The 19,330-nt window shown below is 40.8% G+C and overlaps 1 protein-coding gene across 5 annotated transcripts in view; it reads left to right on the top strand.

The window, feature by feature from the left end:
• RBMS1 (RNA binding motif single stranded interacting protein 1) overlaps window positions 1-19,330 on the top strand; it is a 117,348-nt gene that overhangs the window by 58,181 nt on the left and 39,837 nt on the right. For all 5 annotated transcript variants that reach the window (XM_082199042.1, XM_082199040.1, XM_082199039.1 and 2 more), the window contains exon 2: window positions 8,388-8,563. In XM_082199042.1, coding sequence (XP_082055168.1) covers window positions 8,388-8,563 — 176 coding nt within the window. The remainder of the gene's footprint in view (window positions 1-8,387; window positions 8,564-19,330) is intronic.

Raw genomic sequence — 19,330 nt, 5'->3', positions numbered from 1 at the left:
GATGAAATTGCACCTATGCACAAAACCTTTGCCAGCCTATTTATTCCCATAAGTTCCTCAGTGACGCATTACTATAACTTGGTTAAATTGTATTAATTGTTTTGATGAATTTTTTGTTGTTGTTGTTGTTTGCTTTATGCTGTTGTTGATATGACAGTGATTGCAATGTTTGTTTTTTAATGCTATTGTGAGCCGCTTTGAGCTCAACATAGCTCAGTTGGTAGGGCATGCAATATTCAATCCCAGGGTCATGGACAAAAAGATTCCTGAATTGCAGGGGGGTGGACAAGATGACTCTTGTGATCTCTTCCATCTCGACAATACTGTTGTTAATATGCAGTATCTGAAGGACCACCTAGCTCTATAGAGCTTGCTTGATTATTAAGATCTGCATCCAAGGCCCTCCTGGAAGTGTTGCCACCTGCAAAAATGGCAACCACCCTGGTTGTGCCATCCCCAGGGACCCTCAGGTGGCACCAAATTTGGTGGTGCGGTAAGCACTATTTAAGGCATATTTATTTTCTCCTTTAATGAATACTTTTATTTCTGCTGTTTGTCTTGTGTTGTGGCTGCTTTCCTTCTGGTTTTTAATCTGCTGTTTTTATTGTTGGCGTTAGTTTTTAAATGGTATTTGATGTTAGCATTTTAAGAGTGATTTTATTTGTGTTTTGCTAGCCATCTTACAGGGAAATCCTAACCATATCTTTTCAGAAATGTATCTACTTAATTCAGTGGGACGTACTCCCAGGTAATTGGAGATAGAACTCAATCTCTTTAAATAAACCCTCAAGGCTGGCAAATGCCCCTTCTGTGAACAGAAGAGGTTGAGATCCAGCAGCAGTTCCCAAGGGAAGACAAGAGAGGCCATTCACCCCCCCCACACACACACACACACCATACCCCCCTGCAGTCCTGTACACCATCTCTCATTATCTTCCTAAGAGTTGCTCAACCCTCTGGATAATAAGGTTTTACAGGGTACTGCAAGAGGAATCACTGAAAATCTTCTGCCCCATCCTCCTCCAGCAGCATTCCACAAGCAGAGTTCTACTCATCAGGAACTCTGTATCCAAGTCATACAATTCCTTTGAAATTTTGAAAATTCTGTTTTTCTATTAGGTACTATATTCATTTTTTCCTGGTTTTCCCTTCATAATTATGAGCCATAGTTACCAGCATGGCACGCAAACCTTCCCTTTCTTGGTGACCAATGAATTTGCAACACCTGCCAAGTGGAGAATGCTTCAAATTGCTCCCAGTAGCAGTGGGAATTCTACAAGTAGACTGTAGTCCACAAAAGCTTCTGCCATAATAAATCCATTAGTCTTTAAGATATAACAAGGCTGAAGCAAACTAATGTGACTACTATGCTGTCTAGAAGCTGGCCAATAAGAATATTTGGTGGTGTGTACCTGTTTTGTTTTGTTTTATTTTTTAAAAAAACTTTGCTAATTTTATCTGGTGGTGGTGTTTTATTTTATTTTATGTACACAGCTTAGTTGTTTTTAATTAAATGGTTTACACCTTTTTTTCTAAATGAGCCAAATACAAATAAAATAAATTCTAATAATTTGAAGCTGTGCAAGGTGGCAGCTTAATAAAGCATGGACTGTGAGGTACAGGGGGTAACTCAATTGGAATCCTATAAATCACAAGCGGCTTTCAACTCACAACACAGGGATTTTCTCCACTCTGCACTGACATATGAGGCTGCTGCTTCAGGGAGAGGAGACGTGAGCCTATGGAAATCAGGAAAAGAACATGAAAAAACTTGAACAAATAAATAAAACACAGGTGTGCTTTCTGCTCACACAGGTAACTCTTAGCTCCATACTAGTGAGTAGCTAATGTGGCAGTCTGTCCTTGGACAATGAGGGTGCTTGGCATATCTGTGGTTAAGAATTTAGTTGGTTTATCTTTAAACGTGTTAAACCTTTCAGCCCTAATATAAACACTGCCTTATAAGTAGAAGCTAAAGGGGGGTACTGCTCCTCCTCCTCCTCCTCTATTTTTAAAACAAACCAACGACCCCAAAACATTTTTAAAAAAGCAACACTTGAAATCTGCATCAAAACAACTGGATAAAAAGCTACTAGAGTAAAGTTGTTACTACTTCTTTCAGTTCTTAAAAATGCTTTCTAGCAGGAAGTAGTTACCGAGAATTGTAGTGGTTAGACTGCAGGATGAAGTGTGGGGCAACCCAAGCTTAAGATCTCACTTTGCCATGAAGCTTTTGAAAGACCACACCTCTGCTGCCCACGTGTTAACTCAAGCTATATATGAAAACCCTTAGTTTCATACCAAACAGCGTAAACTGATGGAAGTGATCTGGCAGCATTTAAGTGAAGGGCAATTACTACTTTACTTCAGACCTTTGTTCTCAAATTCAGGGGCATTTTGGACGTGCAGACACTCACACTAATTTAGGTATCTTGGGCAAAACGCTTCATCTCATCTTATATTTTAAAACTACACCTGCTGGTCTTTGTACGTCAAGACACTGGCTTAATGAAAGGCACGGCAGTTAAGTGGATTAAAGCTGATACTTCACGTTTAATTCCTGGTCGCAAGCTGAATGCCAATGGCAAGATTGTTCAGATCATCCAAATATTCAGCTAGTACTTCATTCTGAGACGATTTCCTCATAGTGCAGACTCTCCTTCAACCAAATCATATATTAGATTACTTGGATACTGAAAACAATCTCCTTACCAAAGTTAAGAAAATACAATTAGCCTTTATATCCAGCTTATTAAATGTAATAAACTAGCATTTGCTTTGGAGAATGGTAGATTACTATCTGTCCATGCTAGTATGCAACATTTCAGATTTAATTCCCTAGTAAGAGGCAGGAGTCATAAATCATTGGCTAATTAACTTGGCTAACTTAGTGAATCTATTACATCTGGACATCTAACATTGCCTTCTTTCTTTTTGGAACAAGGTGGCCTCACTCTAGTGACAAGTTAAGTCTGGTGCATCCTCCTAAAATCTATTGCAGGTTAGGTATACAGAGCATAATTGTGTCTGAGGTCTTAGCTTTACTACAAATGTGTGATGGTTTTCTTACATTTTTAACTGCTGTGGCTTTAAAACCCTGGAAATGAATGGCCTACTGTGAAGCATGCTGAGAATATTGTTAGACCTCTAGACCACAGTTCAGGGTGCAGAGTGGCAATCTTGTACACCCTATGTAGGAAGCAGTGCTAGAAACTAGCCAGGCACCAGGCACATTTTGTGACTGGCATAGGTCCAATTGCAATCATGTGGCAATCCCTGGATGCCAAGTTGGTGACTGGGGAAAGCAAAAATTCACTTAGAGAAGGATCTGAAATATTTACCTTGAAGCTTGAATTTCTTTTGTTCTGGATTGTTTTATTTTCTGTTTTAATGTGTTCTAAAGATTTGTTCTTTAAAGTATAAAGCAGTATAGAAATGAAAATAATAATAATAGTAATAGTAGTTTCAATCGCAAAACCCCCCAACAACCTGCGCCTAGACATTTCATTGTGGTGACCGTAACCCTAGGTTTAAGGTGCCATTTGGCGATTAAATTATTTATCTGAGCCTCGGTCCAGTATACCTGAAGGAGCGTCTCCACCCCCATCATTCTGCCCGGACGCTGAGGTCCAGCGCCGAGGGCCTTCTGGCAGTTCCCTCATTGCGAGAAGCAAAGCTACAGGGAACCAGGCAGAGGGCCTTCTCGGTAGTGGCGCCCGCCCTGTGGAACGCCCTTCCAGCAGATGTCAAAGCGATAAACAACTACCTGACATTCAGGAGACATCTTAAGGCAGCCCTGTTCAGGGAAGTTTTTAACGTGTGATATTTTATTGTATTTTTGGTTTTTATGGAAGCCGCCCAGAGTGGCTGGGGAGGCCCAGCCAGATGGGCGGGGTATAAATAATAAATAATAAATTATTATTATTATTATTATTATTATTATTATTATTATTATTATTATTATTATATTCTAGCACTGGTAGGAAGTTGACTTCATTTAGACCAGTGAGTCTTACTTCCAAGCAAGTTATGCATAGGATAGCACTGTAAAACCTCTAAGCAAATAAGCATAGGATTGCATTGCATGTCTTGTACAGGAAGATGCATCCTTAAGACAGTCTGCTTCTGTTCAAAGGCCAAACTAGGGCAGTCCTGTGTGTTTAAACATAACATGGTCCTCCTCAATAGTTTAAAAGGGGGCATGTGTCTTAAGCAAAAGGGTTGTCGAAATTAGGAGAGCTGAACCATCCCCCTCCTGAGGTTTATGTCACTGCAGCTCGGCTGTCTTGATCATTTTCCTCTCAACCAGGATCACTTTTGGCATCTGATTCCCTGCTAGGAGAAAAATGAAGGGAGCTGAGCCACTGCATAGTTGAAGAAGGGTGTGTCCTCCATGGGTACATGGCTCTAAAATCCAGCACCTATTCCACAACAGGATCAGGCAATCTTTGCTGTGGGTCATGCTACTTCTGATAGAATCTGTTGGAGGCTGCACCGTGGTGGTGGGCAGTCAAAAGCTGTTTCTCTCTTCTGTCACCCCCCCTTCCCCCTTTTTCCTCAATGACCTGCATAAAATAAGGTTTGAGGGCAATGGGTTACCTACACTTTGCGGGAGGGCAGGTCTGTGTAATTATTATTATTAATTATTATTATTATTATTATTATTATTATTATTATTATTATTATTAATTTATACCCCACCCATTTGTCTGAGTCTCCCCAGCCACTCTGGGCGGCTCCCAATTGAGTGTTAAAAACAATACAGCATTAAATATTAAAAACTTCCCTAAACAGGGCTGCCTTCAGATGTCTCTTAAAGATAGGATAGCTGCTTATTTCCTTCACATCCGAAGGGAGTGAAGGGTGAAGCGTTCCACAGGGCGGGCGCCACTACCGAGAAGGCCCTCTGTTTGGTTCCCTGTAACCTCACTACTCGCAATGAGGGAACTGCCAGGAAGCCCTCGGCACTGGATCTATACCGCTGCCTCACTATCTGCTTTGGCCCCTAATTGTAGCAATGCCCCTATGTAAAAAGGAGAAGTTTTCTTTTTCTCATCAGAAGCTAGAGGGTTGTATCTTGATTTCAGTAAGGCTTTTGACAAAATCCCTCATGTTGCAGGGAAGCCTTATGCTGCAGTAAAATGTGTACCGGACAAGATAACTGTTAGGCAGAGGATGGAGCAGTGCACAGAGGGAAAAATGAGCTGCATTTGCCCCAGTGTCATGCAGCTTGTTCTTCTATGTGCTGGACACTGGTGGTGGAGCGAGTCCCTCTACCAGCAGTGCCCGGCGGTGGTTAGCGGACTCTTGCTGCAGTACCAAGGGACTGCTGCCCCATGCAGATGACTCCTTTTCCTTGATTATGCAGTTCACCAGTATTACCTAGGCGCTTTCCACAAAGTGGGACTTGGGATGATATAGGATAATATTGACAGAGTCTTCCCACTCCTGCCCTATTGTGTGTCCTAATGCTCCCATCCTCCAATTTATTGCACATGTTATTTTGGATAAGGCTCTTCTGCAAATCGGCCTCACTAGTGTTGAAACAGGACTCAGATTTACTTTGTATATTTCTTTGTAGATGATTTTTTGGAACAAAATTCTTTCATCTTAATGAAACCGTGTTATGATATTCTAACCACTAGCCCATGGCTACAAATATTTGAGATATTTAAAAATGAAATGTATGACTGGCTGCTGTGCTGTGGAAGTGTGTGTGTGTGTGTGTGTGTGTGTGTGTGTGTGTGTATAGGCAGGGAGATGTGTCTGCAGTATTAGAAATTTCCATGCCCACTTTAACAATTGTGTAGGGCTGTATGCCAGCTCCCTTGGCCAATAAAGCGAGATGAGTGCCGCAACCCCAGGGTCGTCCGCGACTGGACCTAACGGTCAGGGGTCCCTTTACCTTTTTACAGTAGAAACTGGCTCTAATTTCTTATTCTTCATCCCACTTACTTGGGTTCAATTATCAACGTAATTGGCTTTCAGCTGCTATTTGTACAGTATATGCCATAGAAATGTCCATAGGGCTCTTTAGCTTTAAGTACATATATCAGTATTTCTCAAATTTTAAGTAGTCATGGGAGAAATTCAGCATAGCAGTTACAACAATCATTCTGTCAGCACACACTTTTCAGCTTGCCAGATGGAATGAGCCCCCATTCCAACATACACTACTCTGAGAGTTCTCCCAAGCCAATTTTTTTTGGGAGGGAGGCATCTTGGGTACAAGTTGAGGAAACCAGGGGAAGCCCCATTGCACTAATGGAAGCCATTGTGCAGGCTTTCACCAGTGGAACTATTCTGCCCATAGTGTCCATAAGCATTTAATTGAGTTGAAATATGTCATTTTTAACACAATTTATAGTCTCCTCTCTTAGGGCAAAGCACTAAGCCACTAGGTCTTTTCAGGGTTCACACAGTACCTAAACATTGTTTAAACATTGTTTAAACATTGTTTAAAACAGTACTTATGAACAATGTGTTTGGTACTCTTGGAATTAAGACTTTCAGTTTTTCCATTGCCAAACTTTCATGCTTTGTCTGTGCAGCTGGCTTAGACTTCCAAGCACCAGTGTTTTTGAAGATCTCAAGTCTAGGGCACAGTCCAACTCAAGTCCAACTCTTGGTTTCATTCATTTAAGTTGGAGTGATTTATTCATCTTCTTTACTCTTTCCTTTGAGCTTAAAACTGCTTAATTTTGGTTGGAACATTTGGCTCGTCCTCTAAACGTTTTCCCTCATTTGGTAATATAAATATTTGCTGTAGAAATAGTGGTTGCCTTTAATATGCTGAGTGGTTTATATATACATTCTTTGTTTCAACATTAAAAATCCAAGTTAATTTTATAACTAGGAACACATGCAGAAAATATGACCTAATTTGATGCCTGCTCTTCTTGTCTGTGGGTGTGAAGATCATTTGCATTCATATTGCATTGTATATTTTATTTTATGCATTTAACATAGTATTTGCATATGGGGGAGGAAAGTCACTCTAGTATTACTCAAACCCAGACCTTGAGGACATGTGTGGTAACAGTCAGAAACAAGGGAATCAGTTCTTATATTGGGGTTTTCACTGCTACCAGCTAATATATTTGTTTAACAGAGAGATTGTTCTTTCTGGCTTTGCTGCTGGGATGATTATTCTGACAAGAGAAAACATAGAAGAAGCATATTACTAATTTTGAATCTTAAACCTATTTGGAGTAAACAGATTATGAGGTCCAGAATCCAACAGAAGAAAACATATGCTAACTAGCTTACCCCATAACTTTGGCTAGCTGTTGCTGATCCATATCCAGGAGGCAGGGCAGATTACCCTTTCAAAAGCCATGCTGGTTTTGCTTCAGCAAGACTTATTATTCTATATCAGGGGTAAGCAAACCAAGACCCAGGGGCCGGATGTGGCCCAGTCGCCTTCTCAATCTGGCCTGCGGACAGTCCGGGAATCGGCGTGTTTTTACATGAGTAGAATGTGTCCTTTTATTTAAAATGCATCTCTGGGTTATTTGTGGGGCATAGGAATTCGTTCTCCTCACCCCCAAAAAAATATAGTCTGCCCCCCCCCCAAGATTTGAGGGACAGTGGACCGGCCCCCTGCTGAAAAAGTTTGCTGACCCCTGTTCTATATGGTTGGTAATCCAGTACACTTATGATAATGGATGCCATAAATGTGCATAGTTCAATGCAACAGAACTAAAAATGTCAACTCTTGCTTCAAGGAGCTTACAGCTAGAACTTGATGGGTGAGTGAGGAAGCAGTAGAGCAGTAACAAAAAGGAGAAGTAAATTAATAAAGAATAATTGTTGTAAATTCAGTTATGTACGTATTTCCAATGAGGACTAAGCTATTCAGTGTGTTTGAACTTAAATAATGCATCACCAAGCATGTACATTGCCTCTACCTGAAAAGTTTCTTCTCCCTTCCCCCTGCACAAAGGAGTGGATAACTTTCCATGATATGACATAGTGCAGTATGTTTAGGGTAGACACAAGCTGTAGATATAGTCAGCTCATGCTGTTTTGACAGCCTTATTTTAAGTTGGAGGCTTTAGCCTGGTTAAAGAGAGACATGCTGATGATAATAGGTCTATGTTCTCTACATCTTCAGTTGTGCTTGTCTGTTTAAAGAGAAACATTCTACTTTGTACTATATGCCATCATGTGAAAGGGCAATATGATGTATTTGCACCATAATACGTGTGTCGTCTCCTTGCATGCTTTGAGTGACTTGTTCTGTAGGCTTCCAAGGTGCTGTGGAAGCAGGGATATTTGTAGCACGGAGGAATAGCATCAGAACTTTTCTCAGGATGAATCAAGGTGCTGTGCAGTTCATATTGTATGTCCTAAATGAGCTCCTCTTTTCTTGCTTTATTTTTCAGCAGCCCATCGTGCCTGCCCATCCAATGGCTCCTCCTAGCCCCATCATCACCAGCAGCAATAGCAACAACAGCAGCAGCAGCAACTCAGGATGGGATCAATTAAGTAAAACAAATCTTTATATCCGAGGTCTGCCACCAAACACCACTGACCAGGACTTAGTAAAACTATGCCAACCGTAAGTATACATTTCGAAAATTGAGGGATATGTTGCTAAAGTGAGAAGGTGCTTTAAGTGATTTTGTGCAGGGCATTCAAACAACCCCTAAATAAATAAATGAATGAATAAATACTGAAGCCTAGTAAGTCAAAATGGTTGAGGTTGCCCATATGCATCACCTGTATGCTGTGAAGCAACTTGTGTTATGGAGCTATTCACTTGCAAAAACTTCTTCCTCGTATATAAATATAAGGCTGTTGTTTGCAAACTTTAAAAGGGATGCTGTTAGCTCTGCAGAAATCATTTGAATAAAAACTAGTAAAACATTTGTGCTGTTCTTTTTTAGGATATTGTGTTGGGGTCTTTTTTAGGATATTGTGCCTCACATGCAAGAATGTGTATTCTCCTTATTGAAGGGATGTCTTTTACACCTCATACAAAAGAGCTGTACGAGAAAAAGTTTGACTAAATCCAATTACGTTCTTTCGTATAAGCACAAAAGCTTGTGAACTTGGAAGCATAACAACTATAAGAGAACCTACATATTATAGCACTATATGTTCAAGTTCTTGGACGGGCATTTGTGGAGCAGTGGTGGCTGTTTCCTTCCACTCACAGTTATTTGGATCCAACCCTTTAAGTTTATCACTGAATCAAGTGGCAACTATGTAGATAGAACAGGCCCAGATTTGTCTAACAAAAGATATCCAGATAGGTACATGAGGCTTGGGTCACTGCAGGCAACATATGTGGGTCTATGAAAGCTAACTTCTTTCAACATGGTCCTGAACAACTAGAAGCAAATGGTTCAAGAAGATAAAAACTAGCTGGCCTTTGCCAAGTTGTCACTGTATTAATTTTATGGATTGTGGAAAGTTAAGCGTAAGCCAAGTTCTTCCCGCTAAATTTCTCTTTGGACAATGTTGTTCCCTGCTAAATTTCTCTCTCAGACAACACTGCCTTATTAATGTGCTTTTAGCAGCAATAACATACAAAGTGGTTTGATACCACAGCACCCTGTACTTGGCAAGAGGGGCAAAGTGATACAAATCTTTCCAGTTTGACTTTAAAATTACACCTAAACTGTTCATTTGTATTTCTGTTCTGGATTCTTCTTCCGGTTTCAGAAGGAGCTTTTGCTATATTTGTGTCGCTCTTACTTCTGTGTCCATTTGTTTCTGCCCCTTATTGCTTTGTCCACTGCATTCAGCTCGGTTTTGGCATAGTGCTACTGGCAGTGATAAACTTGAACATGTTTGTATTCTGATGATTATTTTCTTCTTTTGGGAAGTTGCTTGAGAGAGCTCTTATCTAATTACAGGCATGTTGTGTTTTTTACCTCCTTATTTGTAGCAGTACAGTTATAATGTTTGCATTCTTTTCTGTGCTGCTTTGGGTGCTTTTTTAACAGATTAATGTGGGGAAAGTACTTTTGCTGGGGAGACCATTTCTTGTTGCCAGTCTGTTTCCTCTTTGGGTATCTTCTATTCCTCACCTCTATTCATCTGTTCTTTCTAACGGGTGTACAGCTTGTGCTTTTCCTGCCAGATTGGAACAGACTTCTGTATAGTGTATGTCAAACACTCGCTTGGGAGAGCAGGTGTTTTCAGATGGCATTAGTGGAGCTCTCGCTGAAAGTGGGGAGACAGGACTCTGTTTTCAATAGGTTGCCCTATTTTGAAACACAAATGTACCAGTGTTGTTTTGCTTTAGGACAGCCAAGTCCTCTCCCTGCTCTTTGAGAGACTACGGAATGATTTGAGGATTGTGCTCAATTGGACTTTTTGTTGAGGTGATTTGCAGCTAGTGCTTTGCATTTTCAAATTATCATACAAATGCTTCCCGGGGGGAGGGGGCGGATATTACCGAACTATGAGCATCTCACTGAAGCAAAAGATGGATGAGGTGAATACCTATATAAGTCCCATGGTTCAGAACTTAAGAACATGTTGTACTTTGACCCAGCGGCGTAGCGTGAGATGTCAGCACCCGGGGCAACGCAAGTAATTTGCGCCCCCTAACCCGGGGCAAGGCAAGTAATTTGCGCCCCCCCTAACCCCTAACCTGCGAGTTGCCGCTGGCGCTGCTGCCCAAACTACGCCGCTTGCCCGGAGGAGGAGGGGGGCAGAGAGGCGAGGAAAATGCAACTGCCCAGCAGCTGCAGCAGCACCGGCGGAGGCGGGGCTGTGAAGAGGGGCTGCCTGGCGCGTCCTCCGCGGCGAGCGCTGAGAGCCGCTGCCTGCCGGGCGCCTTCAGCCCGGACGCACGCACAGCTCGTCGGTTCCGCGAGACATGCGGCTCCGCTACAGCCTGCGCCCGAGGCTCTTCGGCGACTCCAGAGGCAGCGAGTGCACCCCCCCAAATGTTGCGGCCGGCACCCCTGGCACCCCCCACGCTACGCCACTGCTTTGACCCAAGGATAGGAATTCTTATGCATAGCACTTCTTTGTGATGATGGCCTTTTCTTGGCTGTCCCCCATTCATTCTATAGTTGGGTGTCATAGAATAGAGATGTTGATGTTGAACTTCAGCTCCCATCATCCTTGACAATCCTTGCTGGGGCTGATGGGAGTTGGAGTCCAACAATATCTGGAGGGCCACAGGTTCACCACCATAGAGCAAAACCGTTTGTGGTAAGAACACTAGACTGCTGCTAAAACCTGATGTCCTCTTTATCTTTACAACCCCACAATGTAAGAAGCAGTGTAACTTACCAATGCCTGTGTTAGGAGTCCATTGGTTGGAGATACTCCAAAAGAAAACTTCTTCTTTTTTTGGCACATTTCTCTTTTTTTAGTATTAAGTGGTGTTCTGTTCTTAAGTGGCCCTCCTGCTGCTGAAACATGGTTGACATATCTAGCTTTGAATATTCTATTCAAAATCTATTTGATTTGTTTCTTTTTTAAAATCCTGGCAAGCATATATAATAAAATATCAGAAACAAAGTTCTTGCTCAAGTTCCTCCTGCTCCCATATAATGTTGCTGTTATGGCTGCCACACATAGACATTAAACTGAACTGCAATTAGAAAAGCAGCTGTTCTTATGATAATAAAATTAGTGATATAATTACGGCTGCAGATCACAGTCCTCTTCCAGGATTGATGTAATAATGGACCACGGTCTCTTAAAGACTAGCTTTGTGATACATGAACCAAAGAGACTGTAAATCTTTTGGAATTATGCCTTTATAACCCTACTTGAACTTCAGAAAGATGCACATTTAGCCTTAGAAAGTTGAACACTTTAGCACCAAGGAAGCAAAACTCTTTTTTTTTGTAGTTCCAGCAGCTGAGTTGATGGCTTTATGTGCAAAACATTTAGATGTAACAGTCCAGCAATAAGCTTTCCTGCTACACATGTAGCCTATTTTTTGTACATTTGAGTAGCAGCAATAAGTTTGCAGGTATTTCCACATCATTGTTTAATTAGATGAATTGTCTTCATTTCTGCTTGGGTAACTAAATTAATAACCTTAGGTTTTCCTCATTTGCCTCCCAATTTCATGAATGCATAGTTCTGAGATAGTAATTACTATGAAATGGTGTATCCTGAAAGAAGGTATTGTTGCTTGACTACCTAGAACCCTTATGAAGAGCACTTCACATTGCCACTGTTACAGGTCTCTCTTGCCGTCTATAATACAAGTAAGAGGCTTAGTTGGTGGTGATGCCAAAGAGGGCCTTATCCATAGTAATTTCCAGATTATGAAACACATTGCCCTTGATTATGGTTTGGCTCCTACTATGGCAGTGAAAACTGATTTGTATCAGCAGGCTTATATGCCCAGCTGGTATTTGTCAATGTAGTTTGCTTTCCCATTTCTTCTTTGGAATATTATACATGCTGCATTGCTTCTTACCTGCTTATCATTATTACATTCAAGTAGTTTAGCTCTAAGCTGATTTTGGCCACTCATAACAGCTAAAAAAGTGGCATGTAAAAAGTTAAAGTAAACAAAATTAAGATAAACACTTGAATGTTTGTTACAAACTTAGCCATAAGTATGGGGAACCAGCAAAACAGGTTTTAAAATGTATGCCAAAAACAATGGCAGCTTGGCTTGGTACCACTGATTTTTTCAGTTGATATGAGGAAAGACGCATGTAGCAAGATTTAAATGCTTTATTGGCAAGAAGAGCACAGAAGACCTGACTGACAGTTTCCTCCGCTTTCTGTGCTATTTCCATTCTTGTGAGCCCCATCAATAAGATCTTGTTCCTTCAAGTCATGACTGAGTATTTTGTGTAGAGGAGATCATGGTGCAGAGAATGTGTATTCCATTTGGGCTAACATGTTGCTAGTTTCAACTAAGTAACCCTAATCATAATGATCACCATTGCAAATCTTGCTACTGTTCTTAATGGATTGGTGTAGTAATCTTACAGTTAATGCTGCACCTTTAGTGGCATGGCACCCACCTCTTCTTACTCACGAAGTATGCACATGTCTCTGAACTGGCAAGATCCTCATTCTATCAGAAGAACACAGGGAAGAAAGTTTTCAGTGTTGCGTTTTATGCACAAATGCATTGTTTGTCCCCACTAGCACAGATATTTGCTTCAACATCATCTTCTCACTGCACCATGTCTCCCATTGGCTGTCCTTAAAAAAAGGAGGACATGGATGCAGTTGGGAATTAATCTCTTTTGTCTCCTCCCTCCAAACAACAGCCACTGATGGGCAAGGCTGCGGATCTATGACTCTTCTCCTTGCTGGATCTTGGATTACTGAAGGGCCACAAAGAGATGGGTGTGCAGCAGTGAATCAGTCACACTTTCTTACTTTCCGGGTGGCAAAAAAAAGATACTAGTTAGAAAGTGAGGTACCTCAGCTGATTAGCAGATCTGTGTGCACTTATCCTATTCTCTGGTCTGGGAAATGGAGATATAGAAAGATCCTTCCCTTTGTGCTTAAGTTAATTTTCTTAATGCATTGTTGTAGTTGTTGTTTAGTTGTTTAGTCGTGTCCAACTCTTCGTGACCCCATGGACCAGAGCACGCCAGGCACTTCTGTCTTCCACTGCCTCCCGCAGTTTAGTCAAATTCATGCTGGTAGCTTCAAGAACACTGTCCAACCATCTCATCCTCTGTCGTCCCCTTCTCCTTGTGCCCCCCATCTTTCCCAACATCAGGGTCTTTTCCAGGGAGTCTTCTCTTCTCATGAGGTGGCCAAAGTATTGGAGCCTCAGCTTCACGATCTGTCCTTCCAGTGAGCACTCAGGGCTGATTTCCTTCAGAATGGATACGTTTGATCTTCTTGCAGTCCATGGGACTCTCAAGAGTCTCTTCCAGCACAAGAAATAATAAAATCTTTCTGCATTAATATCAGAACATGTTACCGGGCATACTCTTTGCCATTCATTAACATGCCTTGTGCATCAAAAGGGAAAAGTGCAAACTGCTATGTTGTAGGAACATAGGAAGAAGCTGCCTTACAGAGAATGCATCCAACTACCTTATACTACTAGAGCCATCTAGCTCAGTGTTGTCTACAGCAACAGGCAGCTGCTCTGCAGCATTTGAAACAAGAGATTTCCACAGTCCCAGAGATGCCAAGGATTGAATCTGGGACTTTGAATCTGTGCTTTGCTGCTAAGCCACACTCTTTAAAGAATGCATGTTTGCATCATTTTATTTTTTAAAAAATATCCTACACAGCAGGAGTCGCTCACATGGCACTTTCCAGATCTTGTTGGACTGCAGCTCTCATCAGGTGGTCGGGGATAATGGGACCCAAGAGCATAATGGCTATGCTTGCTGAACAAAGATGCTAAGCAATGTTGTAGGAATAAGACTCCACTGTTTCATGGCCTTTCAACATTAACTATTTCAGAAACCTAACCATTGATTAAGTCTTTATTTAAATTATTCCAGTACTTTTAATTTTATCATTCTTATTAAGCATCTTTAATGCCTTCAGTTTAATAATAACAATAATTTCTCTCCCCCCCCCCAATTTAATGACAGCTCTTTCTAATTTTGGAATCAGAGGAGGAAATGCTGATCTTTTTTAATTCAAATAACCCAAGGAATGAATTCCTTTGTGGTGTAAATTGTTACCACTTGGCAAAGATCCTGTTTTGATCTTGATTAATGTATTTAAATATAGTCTTATTCAGTGTTGCAGCTAATATTGAAGTGCTTGCTTTGAAGTCTTGGCTGAGTGATTATACTGGGCAGTAAGATTCAAGAGAGAAGCAACCTCTTGTTGTTCTTTCCTCTGAAATTACTTCAGCCTTTTCCCAGTAGGGTGCTCCTAACTGGGCTTATCCATTAAGCTTGTTTGTTTGTTGCTTCATTTGATATGTTATGGTTAAGCATCAACCCCAGAAGTCCCTGGGTAAAACAACTTCAGGGATCACTCCAATTCTCAGAAAAATAATGCTTCCTATTAGGCCTGGTGGGAGAAGGGGAGGCTAGCACCAGATAGTCTTAAATGGATATGGTGTTAGACTTGGGGTGACCAACCTGGGAAGACTCACCTCTGAGATGAGGAAGCCAAGATAAGTATAAAGCCAGATGGGAGCACAATAGCTTTTTGCTCTGAAGATAAACATATTCCTTCCCTCTTTCATCAGGGAGTTGGGGTTGGCAGGTACATTAAACCTGGCTATTTTCTGAGGCCAAGCTTACTGTTCAGTTCAGTATTGGTGCAGGCTTGGGAATTCCCCTTGCAGAAAGGAAGCACACTCCACACATCAGGGTGGGGAACTGTGACCCTCCATATATTTATTGGATTGCAATTCCCATCATCCTTGACCATTACTTTTGCGGACTAGGATTGATGGGAGTTGGGGGTCCAACAATTTCTGGAGGGCCATAGGCTCCCCACACCTGCTATATACATATTAATAGATATATGTAACCTTTGGTTATCTTGTCCTGGTGATCTACTGTTCTTTACTTTTTAGTACCTTCTGGTGGGGCAGGCAGAATACTGGGATTCTAATAACTTAGCCTTTTAAGAGGGGAATGACATACAGGTGTACCTTGGGTTACAAATGCTTCAGGTTACAGATGCTTCAGATTACAGACTCCACTAACCCAGAAATAGTACCTCGGGTTAAGAACTTTGCTTCAGGAAGAGAACAGAAATTGCATGGCGGCAGCAGGAGGCCCCATTAGCTAAAGTGGTGCTTCAGGTTAAGAACAGTTTCAGGTTAAGAACGGACCTCCAGAACATATTAAGTTCTTAACCCGAGGTACCACTGTACTTTAAAAGGTTAGTCACCTAGGTGTGTTCAGGCACTTCTGTGTTCTCCCTCGTGGTTTCCCTCATGTTTTATGCTAGCCTTAGTTTCTCCTGTTGAATCAGAGGTACTCTCCAAGTTTGAAGAAGGACCATAAGTCTGTGGTACAACAACCACTTGCAGAAGGCTCCATGATCAATCCCTGGCATCTCTGAGGTATGGCTGGGAATGTCCCCTGGAGAGCCAGTCTCAACCAGTATAGACTGTGCTGACCTAGATGGACTCAATGGTTTGACTGGGTATAAGGCAGCTTCCTATGTTCCTCCAACCAGTCTGCTGCACAGTATTGGGTGGGGGTTGCTACTAGAAAGAAAGGCAGAGCTTGGCTTAGTAGTTACTGTTACTTGATTGGAATATGTGTAAATAATGTTAAAGACAACTCATTAGTGTGCAGTTAGATTTTAAGAGAAAAATGAAGCTATGAAAAAGGAATTACAACTTTGGTTTTTAGACACTGTATCTTTTCTATTTGCTCAGTTTGTATTGTGTGTGTAATGTTAGTGTGATCAATTTTAAAGGTGGAATATTTTCCTATGGAAAACTACAGTAATGGAAAAGTTTCCACCCCATATAATGGATTTCAGACCATTGTTTTGGAGGGTAATTGACTTAATTTACAATAGTTAAGTAGAAGAGCATAGGAATATAAGGGCATCAATTACTCTTCTGTCCCAATTAAGCCTATTCATGTTCTTTCTTGTATGTTTCAAGACCAATAGTAATGAGAGGTAGAAGAATAGCACGTGTGTTGCTCTCAGATGAGATGATCCCAGTCTCCTAAACATGGTTAGACAACAAGAACATTGCACCATCACCAGGCCAAAGTAATCAAATTTTGAGATTAGTGATTCCTACACTCTCCTCTTGCTAAATCACAAAAAGCAAACTATGAATTTTGCTTGTATGAATGCCACATTAATTTTTCACAATTCACTGTTCAGTGTAATTGGCCCTCTTTAGATGTCTGTCTATACACTATTGATCTTGCTTTGCCTATTCATTACTAGAGATCATTGGTCAGTAAAGGGTCGTCTGCAAGCTTGGATCATATTAATTTTGTTGGATTTTTCATTCGTTTGTGTTCTGCACATTACTGTGAAACACAGTAAATTCTTGATTAGCTTAACCTTTTGGCCTTGCTTTACAAAGAAAACAAAATTATTTCTGTTCCCACAGGAAGTTTGTGTGCTTGTTCTTGGTGTATACATGGCAATATTCCCATGGCTTGTGGCATCCCACAGTTGGACAGAGGTCTTTCCTATCACCTGTTACCTGAGCCTGACAACCAGTGCTATTTTTCTAGAAAAAGAGGTGTCAGAACTCACCATGAACGTCTCTCTTGTTCTCTTATAATGGCAATGATGCCCACCTGAGAGGTGCCAGAACTCAGTTCTGGCGAGTTCCCTGTTTATAACTCTAAATGCTGGGGATTCAACTTGGGATGTTCTTCTTGTAGAGCATGCACCGAGCCATAGTTGCTCCCACTTTGTGATCTGTTTGAGTGTTGCAGAACAGAGCCAGTTACTATTTTCCTTCTACTCATAGTCCTTTGGATCCAGTCCAATGACTAGAGCATGGTGTCGTATCACATGTTTTCATGGAAGACAACATTCTTAAAATAATTAAAAGATGCTTTGATCTGTCTTGCCAGGCTCTGTCTTCTGTCTGGTGGAAACTTTCACATTGAAACTTCTGTAACTAAAACTGTTGCTTTCCTCTCTGTAAACCAGTAACAGATCTTATAGTCATGATTAGGAAATGCACTTTGATGTGTTTATTCAAAATGTCCTAGAGATGACACAGCCATAATACACTTAATTCCCTGTTCTTCTATTAGTATACCAAAATGCACTCCCCATATTGAAACAACTAAGTTTAATTTTGACCAAAAAAATCCCTGTTCAAGGCGAAAATAATGTGTGGGTTACTGCACTTCCAGTTGGATTTTGGACTACACAGGCTGGTACCCAGTCTCTACAAACAGGAGGAAAGAAACATTTCCTGACTTCTAAAGCATTTCCCTCCTTTCCTCTTGTTTGCATAGCCTTCATTTCATTTCCTATGCCAAAATTATTGCACAGCTGAACTTTTCCATAGCAAGCTTTGCATACACAAGACAATTTAAATGTCATGGGTTGGATCCAAAGATGGGTTAGCAAAAGAAATCTGGCACTGACACAAATTGTTATGAAACAACCAGCAAAAGGCATTGGCTGCATTCACACATCACGGTAAGCTTTAAACCATGATTGGTAAGCCAAATTTTGTTCTTTGATCAAGGTTTGTTTAAATTTAGACATACTGCTAAGCCAGACTTTGCTTCCTTTGCAAGCTAATAGGGAGGACCAAAGTGGATACAATTCACTTGTATGCACTACTTCATGGTGTATGGCTTCCCATGATGTGCAAACATGGCCATTGGGTGACGCAGTTCAAGAGAATTCACTCTTCTAAATTAGAAATCTTAATATGGCTGATTTTGGTTTTTTGTTGAGTATTTTGTGTTTTTGTGTTGTGAACCGCTCTGTGGTCTTCGGATGAAGGGCTGTATACACATTTAATAACTGAATTAAATTATTATTATTATGCATAAGTACTTGATAGAAAACAACCATGAACTTTAATTTTCTTTGAAACCATGAAGCATAAAGTTAGATTTACCTGGTCCCTGAAGGGTCAATCTTCATACCAACAGGGAAGCACAGTTTAAAACATTTTTTTAAAGGATATAATTAATTTTATGTTGTGAAAATAATTGGGCCCCCCTTTAAGTCTTTGAACAAAGTCATCATCTCAGGTACATGCAAGCAAATAATAATAATAATAATAATAATAATAATAATAATAATAATAATAATAATAATTTATTTATACCCCGCCCATCTGGCTGGGCTTCCCCAGCCACTCTGGGCGGCTTCCAAAAAAATATTAAAATACTGTAATACTTCAAAACACTCCAGAATAAAATTCTACTTTGCTTTTGAAGTTCTACTAATGCTGCTGGCCACCAGGTGATGTGGACATTCCTATCACAGTGGGATGCACACCTCGCTGTATCCCTTCCCTCTAGCACTACAGAGCCTCTTGGGAAAACACATGCAGGGCCATGCTTTGACACTGATGTTAGTACTTCGAACGAGACTGAACTTCTGCCTTCTGCTCCTCCTCTCATGCTTCCAGAATGCTTTGTTAACTTTCCCTAAAGGAATAGCATCCCCATTATCCATAGTTATAGGCCTAGTCCATTTCTCTGTCCTAAATTATCCATCTTTGGGGAAATGGCATCTTTGTCATTTATACAAATATATGCACATATTTCATAATAATGAATTGGCACTCTCATTGGAATGCCATTTGCTCAGTGCTATCCATAATCTTATAATTAACTCGTAAAATTCTATCCTTATCTTCTCCTGATTCTTTCCTGTGCACCTCTTTGGTTAATTAATCCATTGCAGCCCAGTTTTAACATGTTTTAATAACCATTCCCGAATTGTGGTTGATTGGGAATGTTTCCAATGTCTTGCCCATAAT

Source organism: Podarcis vaucheri (assembly GCF_965113315.1).
Source record: "Podarcis vaucheri genome assembly, chromosome: 1".
NCBI lineage: Eukaryota > Metazoa > Chordata > Lepidosauria > Squamata > Lacertidae > Podarcis > Podarcis vaucheri.
The sequence above is the reverse complement of the archived record's forward strand: the minus strand, read 5'-3'. Positions and strand labels throughout refer to the sequence as shown.